Raw genomic sequence first — 14162 nt, forward strand, 5'->3', positions numbered from 1 at the left:
GGAAACATATATGTAGGTACGCAAATGTAATTGTAAAATTACTAAATTTTGTTTACAAATTGAAATGGATAATCTGTAAATGGGTAATAAATAAGACTTATGTATCTTTTGATCTTAATGAATGTATTCAAACACAATGTCTGACATTTTTTTAAATTAAAAATGTATATAATGGTAGTACGATTGCATATTATATATGTTTCTGTATATAAGTATACGAAGATACAAATTAATATATATAAAATGTATAAATATGTAATTATCTTTTGCAACATTTCTTGACCAATAGTTCTATAAAATGTAAAGATATCCTTTTACATCTTTGTTAAAATAATATGTATTTTAAAGATAATCAATCACAGCTACTCATATATATGTTACTAAATAAATTGAAGCTAATAATTGAGTAAAAAATTAGTTAAGATACATATCAAAATAATAGATGTTATTAATAATTACAAAGGATTATACTTTAAATGATATTAATTTCATTCCAACATATATAAACAAATAGGAGTATAATTTAGAAAAGTTTTATTTACTACTGACACATCATTAAAAAAGAGACATGTAATCAGATTATATAAATTATGAAGCAGAAAACATGTTGGAATATAATGTTATCTAACAAAATTCCAAAATATTTAAAAAAGTAGCAAAGCTATGAGTGATACAGTTTGAGATATATTAAAAATATAAAAAATTAGAAAGGACTAGCGAGTATCATCTTTCATTCTTTTCATAGTTTACAGTTTTTAAACTCTTATATAGAATATGTAAATAATTATTGTCTGCTTTTTGATATAATTACTGCTCTACATCGGATTTTTTAATAGCTGGTTTTGAAGCTGTGGGTTTTGTTTTTCTTTTAGGTGGAACTGGTGCATCAGAAGTACTAGATGATACTGTCTCAGGAACAGTGATATCAGTAACAGGTGTTTGTGACGATTTTATACCTTTTTTAACAACTTTTACAGGCTTTTTTTGTTTACTTGAAGAACTACTGTCTACTGCACTATCATCTGGTCCTTCTTCTGATTTTGTTTTTGTTTTCTTTGTAATCTTTTTTACTACTTTTTTGGCTACTTTTTTTTCACCATCACCATCAGTTGCTTCCATAGGTTCCACTTCTGACACTGACTTTTCTGTAGATTTTCTTCCAGTCTTTTTCACTATTTTCTCTTGATCTGTTGAATCTGGCTGTGCAGTTTTCTGAATACTTGTTGAAGGTGCATTTAATTCTTTTGTTCTTAATGGCCTAACTGGAGTTTTGTCTGATGGTGCTGATTCAGTTACTTCATGCTCTGATGGAGTTTCAGTTGATTCTGTTATTTCTTCTATATTCCCCTTAGACTCACCTCTGTCAGGTTCACCTTCTTTACTTTGTTGTTCTAATTCTATTGTTTGTTCCTGCATTGATTTCTCTGGTATATTTAAATTTTCTGAAGGTAATATAGCTGTTTCAGTAAGTTGAGTTTCAACTTGCTCTATTGACAATAAGCTCTGTGGAGTTTCTTCTAATTGGCTTAATTTATTGGCAGTATCGATACTCATTGAAGTTGTGGAATTATCCAAATTTAATTTTTCTTTATTTTGTGTAAAATTAATTGAAGATGTCGAACCATTTATATGTACCTTATCTTCTGTTTCCGTTAAATGAACAGGTGTAATTGTAGAGGAAAGAATTTCTTGCGGCATTATCTGAGAATCTGACATAGATTCTTTTGGTTCCACTTGTAATACAGATTCTGCAACTTGGATAGGAACAGGGCTAACTGTTAGAATTTCAGAAGCAGTTAGGAATTCTTTTGCATGTTTTTCATCTCTAAGATCTGGTTGTTTTATTTCTTGGGTATCTACTGTAATTTCAAGAATTTTTACATTTTCTAACTCGCTTTTAATTTCTTTTTGTGAGGTAATTACTTTTTGTTCTTCAATGGAAGAAGGTTGAACTAAGTTAGATGGTTCTATAGATACAGTTGTCTGTTGTGGAACTTCTTTTAATAATGAACTTGTACTTGAAGTTGTATTGAGTTCTGCAACTTTTTTATGAGATGTTTGCATTGATAAATTTGTAGAAGAATCCATAAATATATCAGGTATTGCACTTCCTGATTTTGTTGAAAATTTTTGGGAAATATCTTCACTCTCTTCATCTCCCGATAATTTAGGTACATTTGTTATAGGAACATCATTAACTACAGATTGTTCTTCCGTATTACAGGTAGTTGCCTGAGCTAAATAAGAAAAAATAATCATATTACATACTCATATAAATAAATATTTTTTTTCTATTATCTTTCTATTATATATATATAATAGATTATAGAAATGTAATTGAATACATTTCTTATTTAATAATTCTTATATCTATATTTTACTATTTTAAAAAATAAGTTTGGATAATTTCTATATGAACATAAAAATAATAAGCAATGCATATTAAAAATATATACAAATAATACTTTATGTAAATACATATGTAAAATATACTTAGATAAAATTCTAATCCTAATATAAAGAATATAATGATTGCGATTGAAACTGTTATTGCAAAAGTGCTCTTATGAAATATTATTTAGTATAACATATATATGGAATGTGAATATTTAAGATTAATTTAAAGCACATGGAATATAGAATTAGTATTTTTACATTACACAAGCATCAGAAATGTAATGTTAAAAAAGAAGATGATGTAAAGATATCATGCATATGGTAATTACTATTTTATGTTTTAGTGCAGTATTAAATTTGTATTAAGCATGAAATGCTCGAGGTGCTTCTGGTTTTAAGTACATATAAATAAGTTACATAAATACAATAGCGTTTCTTATAAACTACTCTAAAGAATTTAAAATAATCTATCAATGCAGATATATTGATAAAAGAGAATTAATATTAATGTATTTTATATTTCTTTGATTTATAAATTATAGAAATCAAAGTGATATGTAATATTAATATCTTAATGATATGATACAATTTATTACAGCATGTATTATTATATATGTAATATTACAGTATTATTATAAAATGATTTTTAATAAGGCAAGTTTTAACATATACTGTGTATCGGTTTAGTTGTGTACCACAAACTTTTTTAATTTACTTAAAAATCGCGAATCGATGATGCGAGTTCTCAAAATATTTACCCCATTAAAGCAAAACGACATTACAAGACGTAGCAATGCTATGGCGCCAGGATCTGTTAGTTGCTGTCCTCTGTTCCTGTTTCAAACACTTAAACTTGATAAACTGTATAAAAAACATATTTTTTCACTTGTTTAAATTATATAAAAATTCTCTAATATATTATTAAATACAATTTGATATTTTGTTTAAATTAAATTCCTATAAAATTCAAGTCTTTACTTCCAAATATGAGTTTGAATGCCACATGCTGTATTAAAAAAGGGTGGGAGGCAAATAAAATCGCAAAGCATTTTTATAAAAACAGTTAATAGCTTTGCATTATGAGCACTTTAATTTTCTATTTCGTACACAGTTTCCATTATTATTAAAGATTCTTAATTGTAAAATCAAATTTCAAATTCTTTCAGCTTCAATATGTAATCGTAATTATCGTATAATAAAAATATTATTTCTAACTTAAGACTTTTGTTTCATTTTTATATCACCTGCAGTTGAATAATTTTTATAATCACAAAATATTTATAAAAAATAATTTTATACACATTTTGTAATACATACCAGTTTCTTTATCCACTTCATCTACAGATTCAGTAGATTGAATAGCTTCAGTGGTTTTAACAGATTCATCAGTCTTGTCATTTGTAGCTTTTTCAGGTTTTTGCATCTCCTGCAAATCATGATATAGATATGTTCATGTGCAAATCATAATTTTATCAATTCATTATATATTACTTAATTAATTACTTTAGGAGGGGACGGTAACCGTGGAGGCGCAAGAGCAAGTGTTTCACAAATTTTTTTCCATATATTGTCAAAACTATCGCGACCCATATAATCTATCTGACCTTGTTCCCAACTTTGTTTTCGCATATGTTCTTCTAATGCAATTTGTTCAGCGCTTCTGGGTTCACCTAATGTCATTTGAGCCAAGGCACCAGCTAGGCCAGCCTATGAAATCAGAAGAGATCTTCTTATTTAATAACTAGTAACATGATAGTAAAATGAAGTAATATAGGAATATAGATTAGAATTATATGAATATACATTCATATAAATTATTTTGTAAAGTTACCTTGCTTACATGTGATAGTAATATGATATAAATACATATACCACAAACATAAAACAATATAACATACAAATCTAGTGCAAATTAATAACACAATGATAATAATAACATATTATATTTCTAGGAAACTATACCTTTTGAATAATTTTTAACAAATATCACTTTCATTAATAATTATGGGATAATGTAGAAGTAACTAGAAATGTAAAGAGCAGAAAATATTTATCAGCATTGTTAGAAATATTAAATAACAAAAACTTTATACTAAACAACTTTATTAAAGCTGCAAGTAATGTCCCAAAAAATACTAAATATACAAGCAATATATTCAAAATTATAATGCAAATATTTTAAAATATAATAAGAGAGTACTTTTAACTTTAATATAAAGAAAAATATATGGGAACAGTTACTTACATTTGAACTATTTGGATCATCCATTATGTGTAAATCAGATTGCGTTGCTACATTGTGGAAATCTGTACAAGGTTTGGAATCAGGATGAGGACTAGTAGATATTAGTGTGCTTGTCCGTTTGTCTGTAACGTTTATATTTTCATTTCGTTCAGTATTTTGCTTATTTGAGAGATTATTCTGATAAGCTATGTTATTTGGCATAGCTTGGTCATGATTAATATTGACATCTAAAGATTTACAAGTTTGGTTTTCTTGTCCATAATGTTGAACAAGTTGTTTATTATTTAAATTATCAAACATTTGACAATAACTACAATGATGATCAACATAAGTTTCATTATGTTGATGTTGTTTTATTTCTTCTGAAAATGATTTGTTACTATTATTAGAGGAATGCTTATACTCAATATGCCGATGTTGCATTATTTCTTCTGATATTAATCTATTACTATCATTGCAAGTACTTTGGGAAATATATTGGTTGTTAGTAGATTGATAATGGGATTCGCTAGAATGATGATATTGCATATTATGCACAGAAATATATTTTTCTATATTGTCTTGAGTTTGTTGATGATTAGATTCTACATTTAAAGTGGATGTATCATTGGAATTAGGAAACAAATGTTGCTGCTCAATTTCATTCATGAATTGATTAGACTGTACTTGATTATGGTGATTTTGCATATGTGAAGAAGACATATTTTCACTACATTGTTGATTATGATAGAATTCCCTGTTACATTCTGGTGATGACTGGCTCTGACATATAGATTTTGAACTTTCATTTAATATAGATATAGGTGAAGAACTATTGATTTTGAAATAATACTGTTGTCTTTTATTATTTTCCGCTTTATAGATAACTGAATCATTTGGTACATAATAATTTTCCCATGGATCTTGGAATTCTGAGAAGTCTGGTGGTTCTAAATATATGTCATTCTGTATTTTGTTTTGCATGTCCATGTAAGTGGGACTTCTTGGAAAAAAGGATTCAGAAGGCATAGGAATAAATTTGTGCCAAATTGGTGCCAATGTGCTGGTAGCCTATGCAAGCATCATGCCAAAACAGAAAAATGCACATTCAATTGGTTAGTAGAAAACTAATTTGACAGTGTCCATTTTTCTTGTACTTAATATTATAATAAATACTAAAAACTAATTAATCATATAGAATATTTTATAAGCTTAAACATTGAACTATTGTATTTAGATATATTAGGTTTATAAAAAATATATACTTATAGATTAAAAATAATTTATATTTTAGTATAAATTTAATACAGTACTAATTATAACTATAATAGATATTAAATAATATTATATGATGATAAAAATATATTAAATGTATGTTACAAACATAATAATAGAAGAGAAAAAATGGACACTGATCTACTAAAAAAATATATATAAAAATGAAGATTAAACATTAATAGCTGTAATATTTTAAACATTTATAAAAATGTGACGAAAAATTTTACCGGTCCTTTTTGCAACTTATACATATTTTATATCAATTCAGCTATTAATATTAATATTGAAAATGAAAAATAAATAAAAAGTCAAATATATTTTAAATGCAACAAAAAACAAATCATGTCAGAGAATTCCACTGCAACACATGTATGTACATATATATAATAATATATTTGTAATAAAAATTTTGTAAATAACTTGTAATCGAGTAGCTTTTATTAGCACTGCTAATATTATTATTTAAAATAATAACATGCACATTCAATTTTATTAATACAAATTTTTTGACAAAAGAATTAATAAAGATTAGGAGATTAAACCTTTCAAAGATCTTTTGAAATATTCTGATTATAATACAGTAACTTTTATATACATTATTTGTTATGTGCAATATATATACAGTTTTAGCTATGTTTTATCAAGCATGTTTATGATTGTGCTTTTGAAATGTTATATATTCTATTTCTAGATATATTTAAAAAATTCTTACATATTTTATATGGTATTTTAACAAAAATAAAAGCACATTATCTAAACCTTACCTGTTTTCTTAATATTTAAGGCTATAGTGAGATTCAGAAAAGAATAAAAAAGGTTAATTACAAATTATATTCTAAATTATATTGAAGTCATCAGTGCAGTAGATTAATTTAAAAAATGGTCAGTCAAACTTACCATAATAGGTGATAATTGAGGATGAACTTTTTCACAAAATATGTTCCACCATAATTGCAATAATGGTTGCAAGTGTGAAGAATCCACAGGTGGTTGAACAATACCAGTCAAGGTGTCAAAATACTGTAACCATGGTTTTGTAATACCAATAAAATGTATTATTCTAACATCATGTCCAAACCTATCAAATAACAAAATTTATAATTACTTTATCTTCTACTTATGTATTACATGAAAAGTTATACATGTGTATGTAAAGAAATAAGAGAATTATAATAGAGTAAACAGATTTTCTTACTGCTTGAATGCAGGAAGATAAGAGTATGTAGCAGTAGAACACATATTATAGATAAACGGTAAATGTTTAGAAATATCTTTTTTAGCCCAATCACTAAAATACATATTTAATAATCCTTGATCTCCGCCATCAAATGAACCTTTAGCAGCAGCAAATGCAGTAATAGAAGCAAAAGTTTGTTGGGATGGTCTGTATACAAATACACCAGAATTGAAACAATCAGGCCAACCAACGTCAGGAGCAGCAGACAGTTCTTCTCTTTCAAATAATTCATCACAATTTCTGATGACCTAACATACGCGCGATATAAAAAATAAAAGCACGAAATTCTTTTAAAATCCAAATAATCATGTCTTCATTAATATGAATCATTTTGCAAACTTACAAGTGTGTCTGCATCAAGGAACACACATTTTTCATATTGAGTCAATCTCCAGCAATGCAATTTGGTAAATGTAACACCCAATTCTGGTCTAGCTAAAAGTGCTAAATTAGCTTCATCCTTTGAATCAAGTACATTTACTTCCATTACAAAAGAAAAGATTGCTGATAATTTTTCCCTAAATACAATTAAAAAGAATATTTTAGCTGTATGTTGATACAAAAATATTAATAGTCGTTTATCTTAAGCAACAATTATCAACTGCATCTAATGTGCAATTTAAATACAAACAAAAATATATTAACGCTATCTTTTCATTCTTTGAACGATTTTCGAAAATTGAAGAATACGCAAACATTCATGTATACTAATATAAGCCATTCAGAAATGAATTTACCTCATGGTTTGTGTTACTCCAGGAGTAATCAAAACGGCCAATTCGTGCTTGGTACCAACTTGATGCAAAGAGTGTGCCAAAACTAAGGCTCCCAAAGAATAAGCGTCGTTGGTAGCTAATGTAACCCAGGCGTATCCTTGAAATTAAAATAGATTATTATCAGAATGATTGTAGAAAAATAATAGAACGATTATAATTAAAGAAAAAAAAAATAGTAGTTAATATTTCTTTGCAATTGTGTAAACAAATTGCAATGTTCGTGTGTGCAGTATTATGCACTTAAATTGATAAGACATGTTTTATGTGTGAAAATAAGTGGTCATAGATGTCACAAATGTCATCAGTTTATAAGTGGTTGAAGCATTGAATTTTTAATTGTCTTCGACATTACATCATTAATAAACATTACAAGTAAAAATATATTCATCTAGTATATATACCTCATCAAAGATAACATTCTGAAATTTGTTGGTGTTATTCTGTTGTGTTTGTTATCTTCCTAATGATTACATAAATCTGATTACACAATTCTAACAATTGTCTAACGCAAAAACTAACTGTAATAGTAATACAAATAATATACAACTATTACAAATTCTAAATTGTAATTTCGAAATGTTCCGAAAATAATCCCCCAATTTTTTACATTTATATATGTATGTTATACATTTATATTTTTATAAGTGTATTATATTCTTCAAAAAATATATTTTCGAATTAATTCGAAAAGTTACAAAAGTGCGCGTTCAATGCATCCATAAATATTTTCTAAAGTGATAAAAATAGAAGAAGACGCACATGCTAGAAATTCATTTGATCCAAGCAAGCGAATTTAAATGCGTTCAACTTGTTTTTCACCAATAAGAAATCCAACGATGCTGCTTTATTTATAACCCTTTCTATTTCTATTTCGTAAATGTCATCACGTCGTTCTCTCCGGCTAGTTGTTGAATCTCGAGAAATTTAGTTCCAAAATAAAAATATTATTTTTAGCTATTTATCTGAATACTACTTGTACTCCAGCGATAGGTTTGTTCGATAGGATATGATCAAGAAACTACATTAGAATATATCATATACATGTAAAAGATAAAACATCTTACTATGCTCCCTTACGATAACTGATTATCTACTCTTCAAGTAGTTCTCAAATAATATTGAAAATAAGTATTTCTAATTTACATAACATCATCTAATACATAAATCCTAATCCCATACAATAAATGAGTGAATATTAGTTAATAGACCCATTTCTTTTTAATTGTAACATTATAGAACACCGTTACATCGGTAAATCAAAATATCAAGACTAAAATAGTAGTGAATTTAGTTTTCGCTACAAAAAATCATCATTTAGATTAAATTAACATTAAATGGTATGTAAAAGAACCCTGTGAATTGTTAACATAAATTACTGGAATAAATGCCTTAATGGAGTTATAAATAAGCACTTATAATCATTCTTCGGAAGTATCCATCTCATAGCGCAAGAATCAGCACAGGATATCTGACTAAACTCGATCAATTTTTCGAACTTTATTACGCAGCATGTTTTACGAAACACAAAGTGGAACTACATCATATACGTAATAATTCTAGAATTATTTCATGTATATAGTCCCTCTCTCATAAGCCTTGAAAATATACCGTTCGCGTTTCTGGAAAGGCTGCGTTATATGTATTGACATTGAATGAGATATTAGGTTTCCTGCGCTAGGTGCATTTCACGAGGTTATCATTATAATCACGGAAATGATACTTCAGCAAAATACCACTATTTAGTGTAACAAATTAAAGGTGTTCAATAATTGTCTAGTTATTGATAATTAGATAATAGTAATTATTATCATATAATTTACCGGCGAATACTATTTGCATATCTAATTATACCATGATTTAGGTGCTGATAATTTCACTATTTAAATTACAATCTAATTACGCAATTACATGGATATATGAAGAAAACGATTTTCGTTATCACTATATGGATTTTATATATTCAACATCTAACGTGGAATTCAATGAAATTACCGATAATGTAGAATTACAAATATTTGTCCATTTCTAATGTTTCATAAAAAATGAAGCAAGGGTAAATAAAGTTTATTTCCACATCAAAGTTATAGTAATTAGTGTTTTTGTACTTCTAGCGGTGATCAATGTCAACTTACATCACTTACGAAATTAACATTTGATTGTCAACTATGTATGTTGAGTGTTTGATATCATTTCAGAATTATTCCGATAATATCAGTATGATTTCATGATCTGATTTGTGGTTTCTCTTACAGAATATCATTGTTAACATTCTTTATCTGTCGTCAGGTTCAAAGAATTTATATGAAAGCAGATGACACTAAAGGCTTTAGTGAAATTAAATGCAACGAATGCAAAGAAATTGCGTGAATCATAGACGTAAAAAAAATAATAAGGAGAATTGAGAAAGAGAATACATATAAGAGAAAAGCTGGGATTTCTGCTGCCGGTGTATTGCGAAAGATAACGCATTGAATCGCATCGAATCTTTCTATACACTTTTACATTACCTAGCACTATTTATGCTGGTGATCATGAAATACTAAATCAATAATCTAGATAAATTATAAAAATTGAATGCAATTTCAATCATTGTCATAATCACCAATAGAAATAATTTGAATTGTTCGATATCCTAGAATGAACACTTAAAATACAGTAAAAAAATACTTTTGCATTAAATAGGTTTCTCGTCTCTAATATTCGCTTATTATTCTTACACAACAACATGAGAATATCAAGTTTGTTAATATGAATGTAACGCTCGATATTTCATCACATCTATCCAAAAAGAAATAAATAAATTTCTTTAGATAAACGCGAAAACTCGATTCGTCTTTTCTAAGAATATTTTGTGAGAATTACGGCAATTCGTCGTATTTATTTCGTCACTTAATTACGTGTGGATCCAAGTTGGCCAATAGTCGATGGCCGGAAGAATCATATTAACCTGGTGTGTCACGATTTTGGCAGTAGTGTCTCTCTATTTGTTTCCTGATGTGCCGACATTATCACAGGGCGTGTTAAAAGACACAAAACATTTATCTTGGCTATGAGAAAGGCGGTGCTCATCTTCTCATATATTGTAATATGCAGACGAAACCCGAGAGGCAAACTGCCGGCATCGTTCTGCCACACAGGTTTATATTTATACAAGCCGGCTAGCTTATAATAGCAACCCAGCCTCGTGTTTGTACAAAATGCATTCATATACTTTGCCTTAGGTCAAGCACTTGTCTCCCAAGCCTGACCAGATTTCTTTACATGATTATACTTCAGACAGACGTATACGAATCGACACCTTCTTCTACGGCGCGAATAATCCATTATTATCGTTCCTTATTTCGGAATAATGTGCATCCAGATAGTTTTCTCGATTACACGTATCTTCAATCACAATATCAGCATGAGATTCCATTACAATTAAGATATCAAAGTTTTTTGAATTTATACTAGATATATCGAAAAATGTCCTAGTTACTATTAGAATTGAAGCAATTCTAAGATTTCTAAATTCTAAAACTTTCAAAATTGAAATTACTATGACTTTTCTGAAACTCTTTCTTATTCAGAATTGCAAAAATTCTAACTTTGTAGCATATATGTATTAAGAAATTTTCTCGCTCTCTTTAGTATTTTTCGTTAAAAAACAATGAGTGTTTTTTCATTTCCTCTATCCTGTACACATTATATTAACGAAAAACTTCAAGAATTTATAAATAGAGGTGTAAAAATTGAGTTACTGATGGAATTTTAGCAACCGTAGAGTACTGACGGAGCGTCCATTGTCTGGATCTAATTTTATCAACTTATTTGCTACGGGCAGTTATGCGGATGTAACATCGTGAAATTCTATGCCGAGTAGTTCATGGTATAGAGATCTGAGCAGAAAGTTTATAAAACAAGCTAAGCTCATTTTAGACAGTTCTCGCTTTGAACTATTCATTTTTCTAATTACTTGTTACCTAGTTAGGTTTAATGTTATCATTATCAAACCATTCTTTCATTTCTTCCTTTCGATATCATAATTGAAAGACGAAGATTGACCACTAGGGACTAGTCACCTTTATGTTTCATAACTATCCCGGATAGGTGGAGCTTAGAATTAAGGGGAAGGAAAAGTAACAAGAAAGATCGTATTTAATTAGAAATCCGTTCTATAAAGAGGTACAGTGGGAATTGTAGAGTGCGTCTAGACATCTAGACGAACCTTGCAATCTAGAATTCCGGGTCCCGTCTAGACTAAGGTCAAGACTGAATCTATATAAAAATAGTGCACGGCTATTTCGCGTCAATTGTCGTGCAATGAACTTTCATTTTAGCGTAACTGTATTAGTTGTAGCGGTGCACATTTTTATTTGGAGTACAAGAATTTTAACTGCAATATTACAATACACAAATCATACAATATGGTAATTCTATTCTGATTTTTTAAATGACTAAAAGTTACTTTGTGACATAATCGATTTTTATTGAGAAGATAAATATTAAGTAAGAAAAGAAGAAGTACCGAGTGAAACTACTTGCTTAATGTCACAATTTTCGTTTAATATATTATCTTTTCTTTTTATTCTTCATGAATGAAAATTCTTCGTAAATACATTGCGGCTCCCTGTTACATCATCGTAGCATGTCGATCGATAAACGCATTAATATCATCGTCGTAATAATATTAAGTAATTCTCGATTACAGAAATCATCAATTAAGTAATACGAATTAGGAGTAATTTCAACTGAAAATAAATATTTACAATATGAAATGGAGATAATAAAACGTGAGTCTTTTCGGTATGTACATATCTACTAAAAAAATATTGGATGCAAATATATAATGCAAATATATAATACAAATAGATAAGTTAAGTAAGTAATATATAAGACAAATAGACAAAGTTACAGAAGCAAATTTTTCATGAAGTCGAATTTTACCGGGTTCGAAATAAATATAAAGAGATAGGGGATTTTGGCAAAGAGCCGCAATTTCTTCCCCTGACGGCTAAAAATAACCTACAGGAATACCACCGACTGTTATCTTATTTTATGTAGAAGGTATCTTGTTTCTAATGCACAAAACAATAAAAAAGAAGGAATCTGTGTTGTAAACGTACTTATGCTTCAAATAAATACAGTATACATATATCTAAATAAATCTACAAATTAATTTTATTTTTTAAATATAATGTTTTAAACATAATTATATAAACGCAATTTATTGTGTAATTATAAGAAATGAAATCATTGCAATTCATCAGATATTTTTATTTTATACTTCTAATTTTAAAAGGTGTGTCATGTTAGGTTTTTAAATATGGCCGCTCGATCATGTTCATAAGAATAGAATCACACGTTTTATTGGAAAAGAAAAAGGAATGGCGATAATTCAGTTCGTTATAATGTAACTTTAAACAATTAATTTTAAAATATAATTATGCGAAGAATAATTTATGTGAGAACACTATACATAACACAGAGTATAGAATATTAAATTCGCGCCAATCTATCAAAAAGTAAAAAAGAGATATCGCGCATGCGTCCAAAGGAAACATCGTGAAACTGAGCGCGAATTGGACCGATTTTCGCAAAATAAAACGAGACACATGCGTTTTGAGTTGTTATAATTAATGAAATAATTGTTCCTAACATAAATAGTAAATTAGACAGTCATAATGAAATAAAAATGTACACGTTTTTATGCATCCACATTTATGTTTTAGGAGGTTATTGTTCGTTGTCTATGGAAGATATAATTCATATGAAGGTCATTGGGTCAAGACCGGTTACCGGCTACGTTATCACACATCCCAATTGAGCTTTCAATGACTGTAACCTTAAGGCAAAGTATGTGAAAAAAGAAACGATCGAAATACATATATTGTTAAACTTAGACTTACCACCCATGATTGAAAAATTCGTATTTCTTTTTTAACGGACCGATTTTACACACTCAACACTTGCCGATGCCCGCACGACTAACAAGAAGCCGTACAGTACGCACTTCATCAATGCTACAAAACGAGTGACGACTTGCGACTCTCCTTCCATGTCACGTCGCTCTCCCCTCCTTTAAAACCGTTTATCCTCACTCTGTATTATCGACTGAAGATTCAGCAAGCACTACTACACGAACAAAATATATATATATATATATATATATATATATATACTTTTATATGGTGTATATACAAGCATATGTACATATAATAACAGAAATCTTTTATTTTTAATTTGTAAACTTCTGTCAATTGTTTATTAG

At 28.3% G+C, this 14162-nt stretch overlaps 1 protein-coding gene across 7 annotated transcripts; it reads right to left on the minus strand.

Moving 5' to 3' along the window:
- Positions 1-106: 106 nt before the first annotated feature.
- Positions 107-13990, minus strand: LOC100747793 (TPR-containing protein DDB_G0280363). Of its 7 annotated transcripts, none has more exons than XR_001102804.3 (10): positions 13801-13989; positions 7874-8009; positions 7480-7654; positions 7095-7384; positions 6797-6977; positions 4643-5692; positions 3901-4104; positions 3715-3823; positions 3156-3231; positions 1916-2237 (listed from the first exon to the last, which is right to left on the minus strand). XR_001102804.3 is itself a non-coding variant. In XM_012394329.3 (9 exons), exons 1-9 carry the CDS (start codon positions 13805-13807, stop codon positions 808-810), a joined length of 3582 nt encoding a protein of 1193 aa, XP_012249752.1. In that variant the 5' UTR covers positions 13808-13987; the 3' UTR covers positions 107-807. The 7 variants fall into 7 exon arrangements, 5 of the variants coding, with proteins under 5 accessions (XP_012249752.1, XP_012249753.1, XP_012249754.1 ...); XR_004462995.1 differs by having other exon boundaries at positions 2226-2237; positions 3156-3258; positions 13801-13990; XM_012394329.3 differs by lacking the exon at positions 3156-3231 and having other exon boundaries at positions 107-2237; positions 13801-13987.
- Between the last annotated feature and the right edge of the window lie 172 nt (positions 13991-14162).

Source organism: Bombus impatiens, unplaced genomic scaffold, assembly GCF_000188095.3.
Source record: "Bombus impatiens unplaced genomic scaffold, BIMP_2.2 scf_0080, whole genome shotgun sequence".
NCBI lineage: Eukaryota > Metazoa > Arthropoda > Insecta > Hymenoptera > Apidae > Bombus > Bombus impatiens.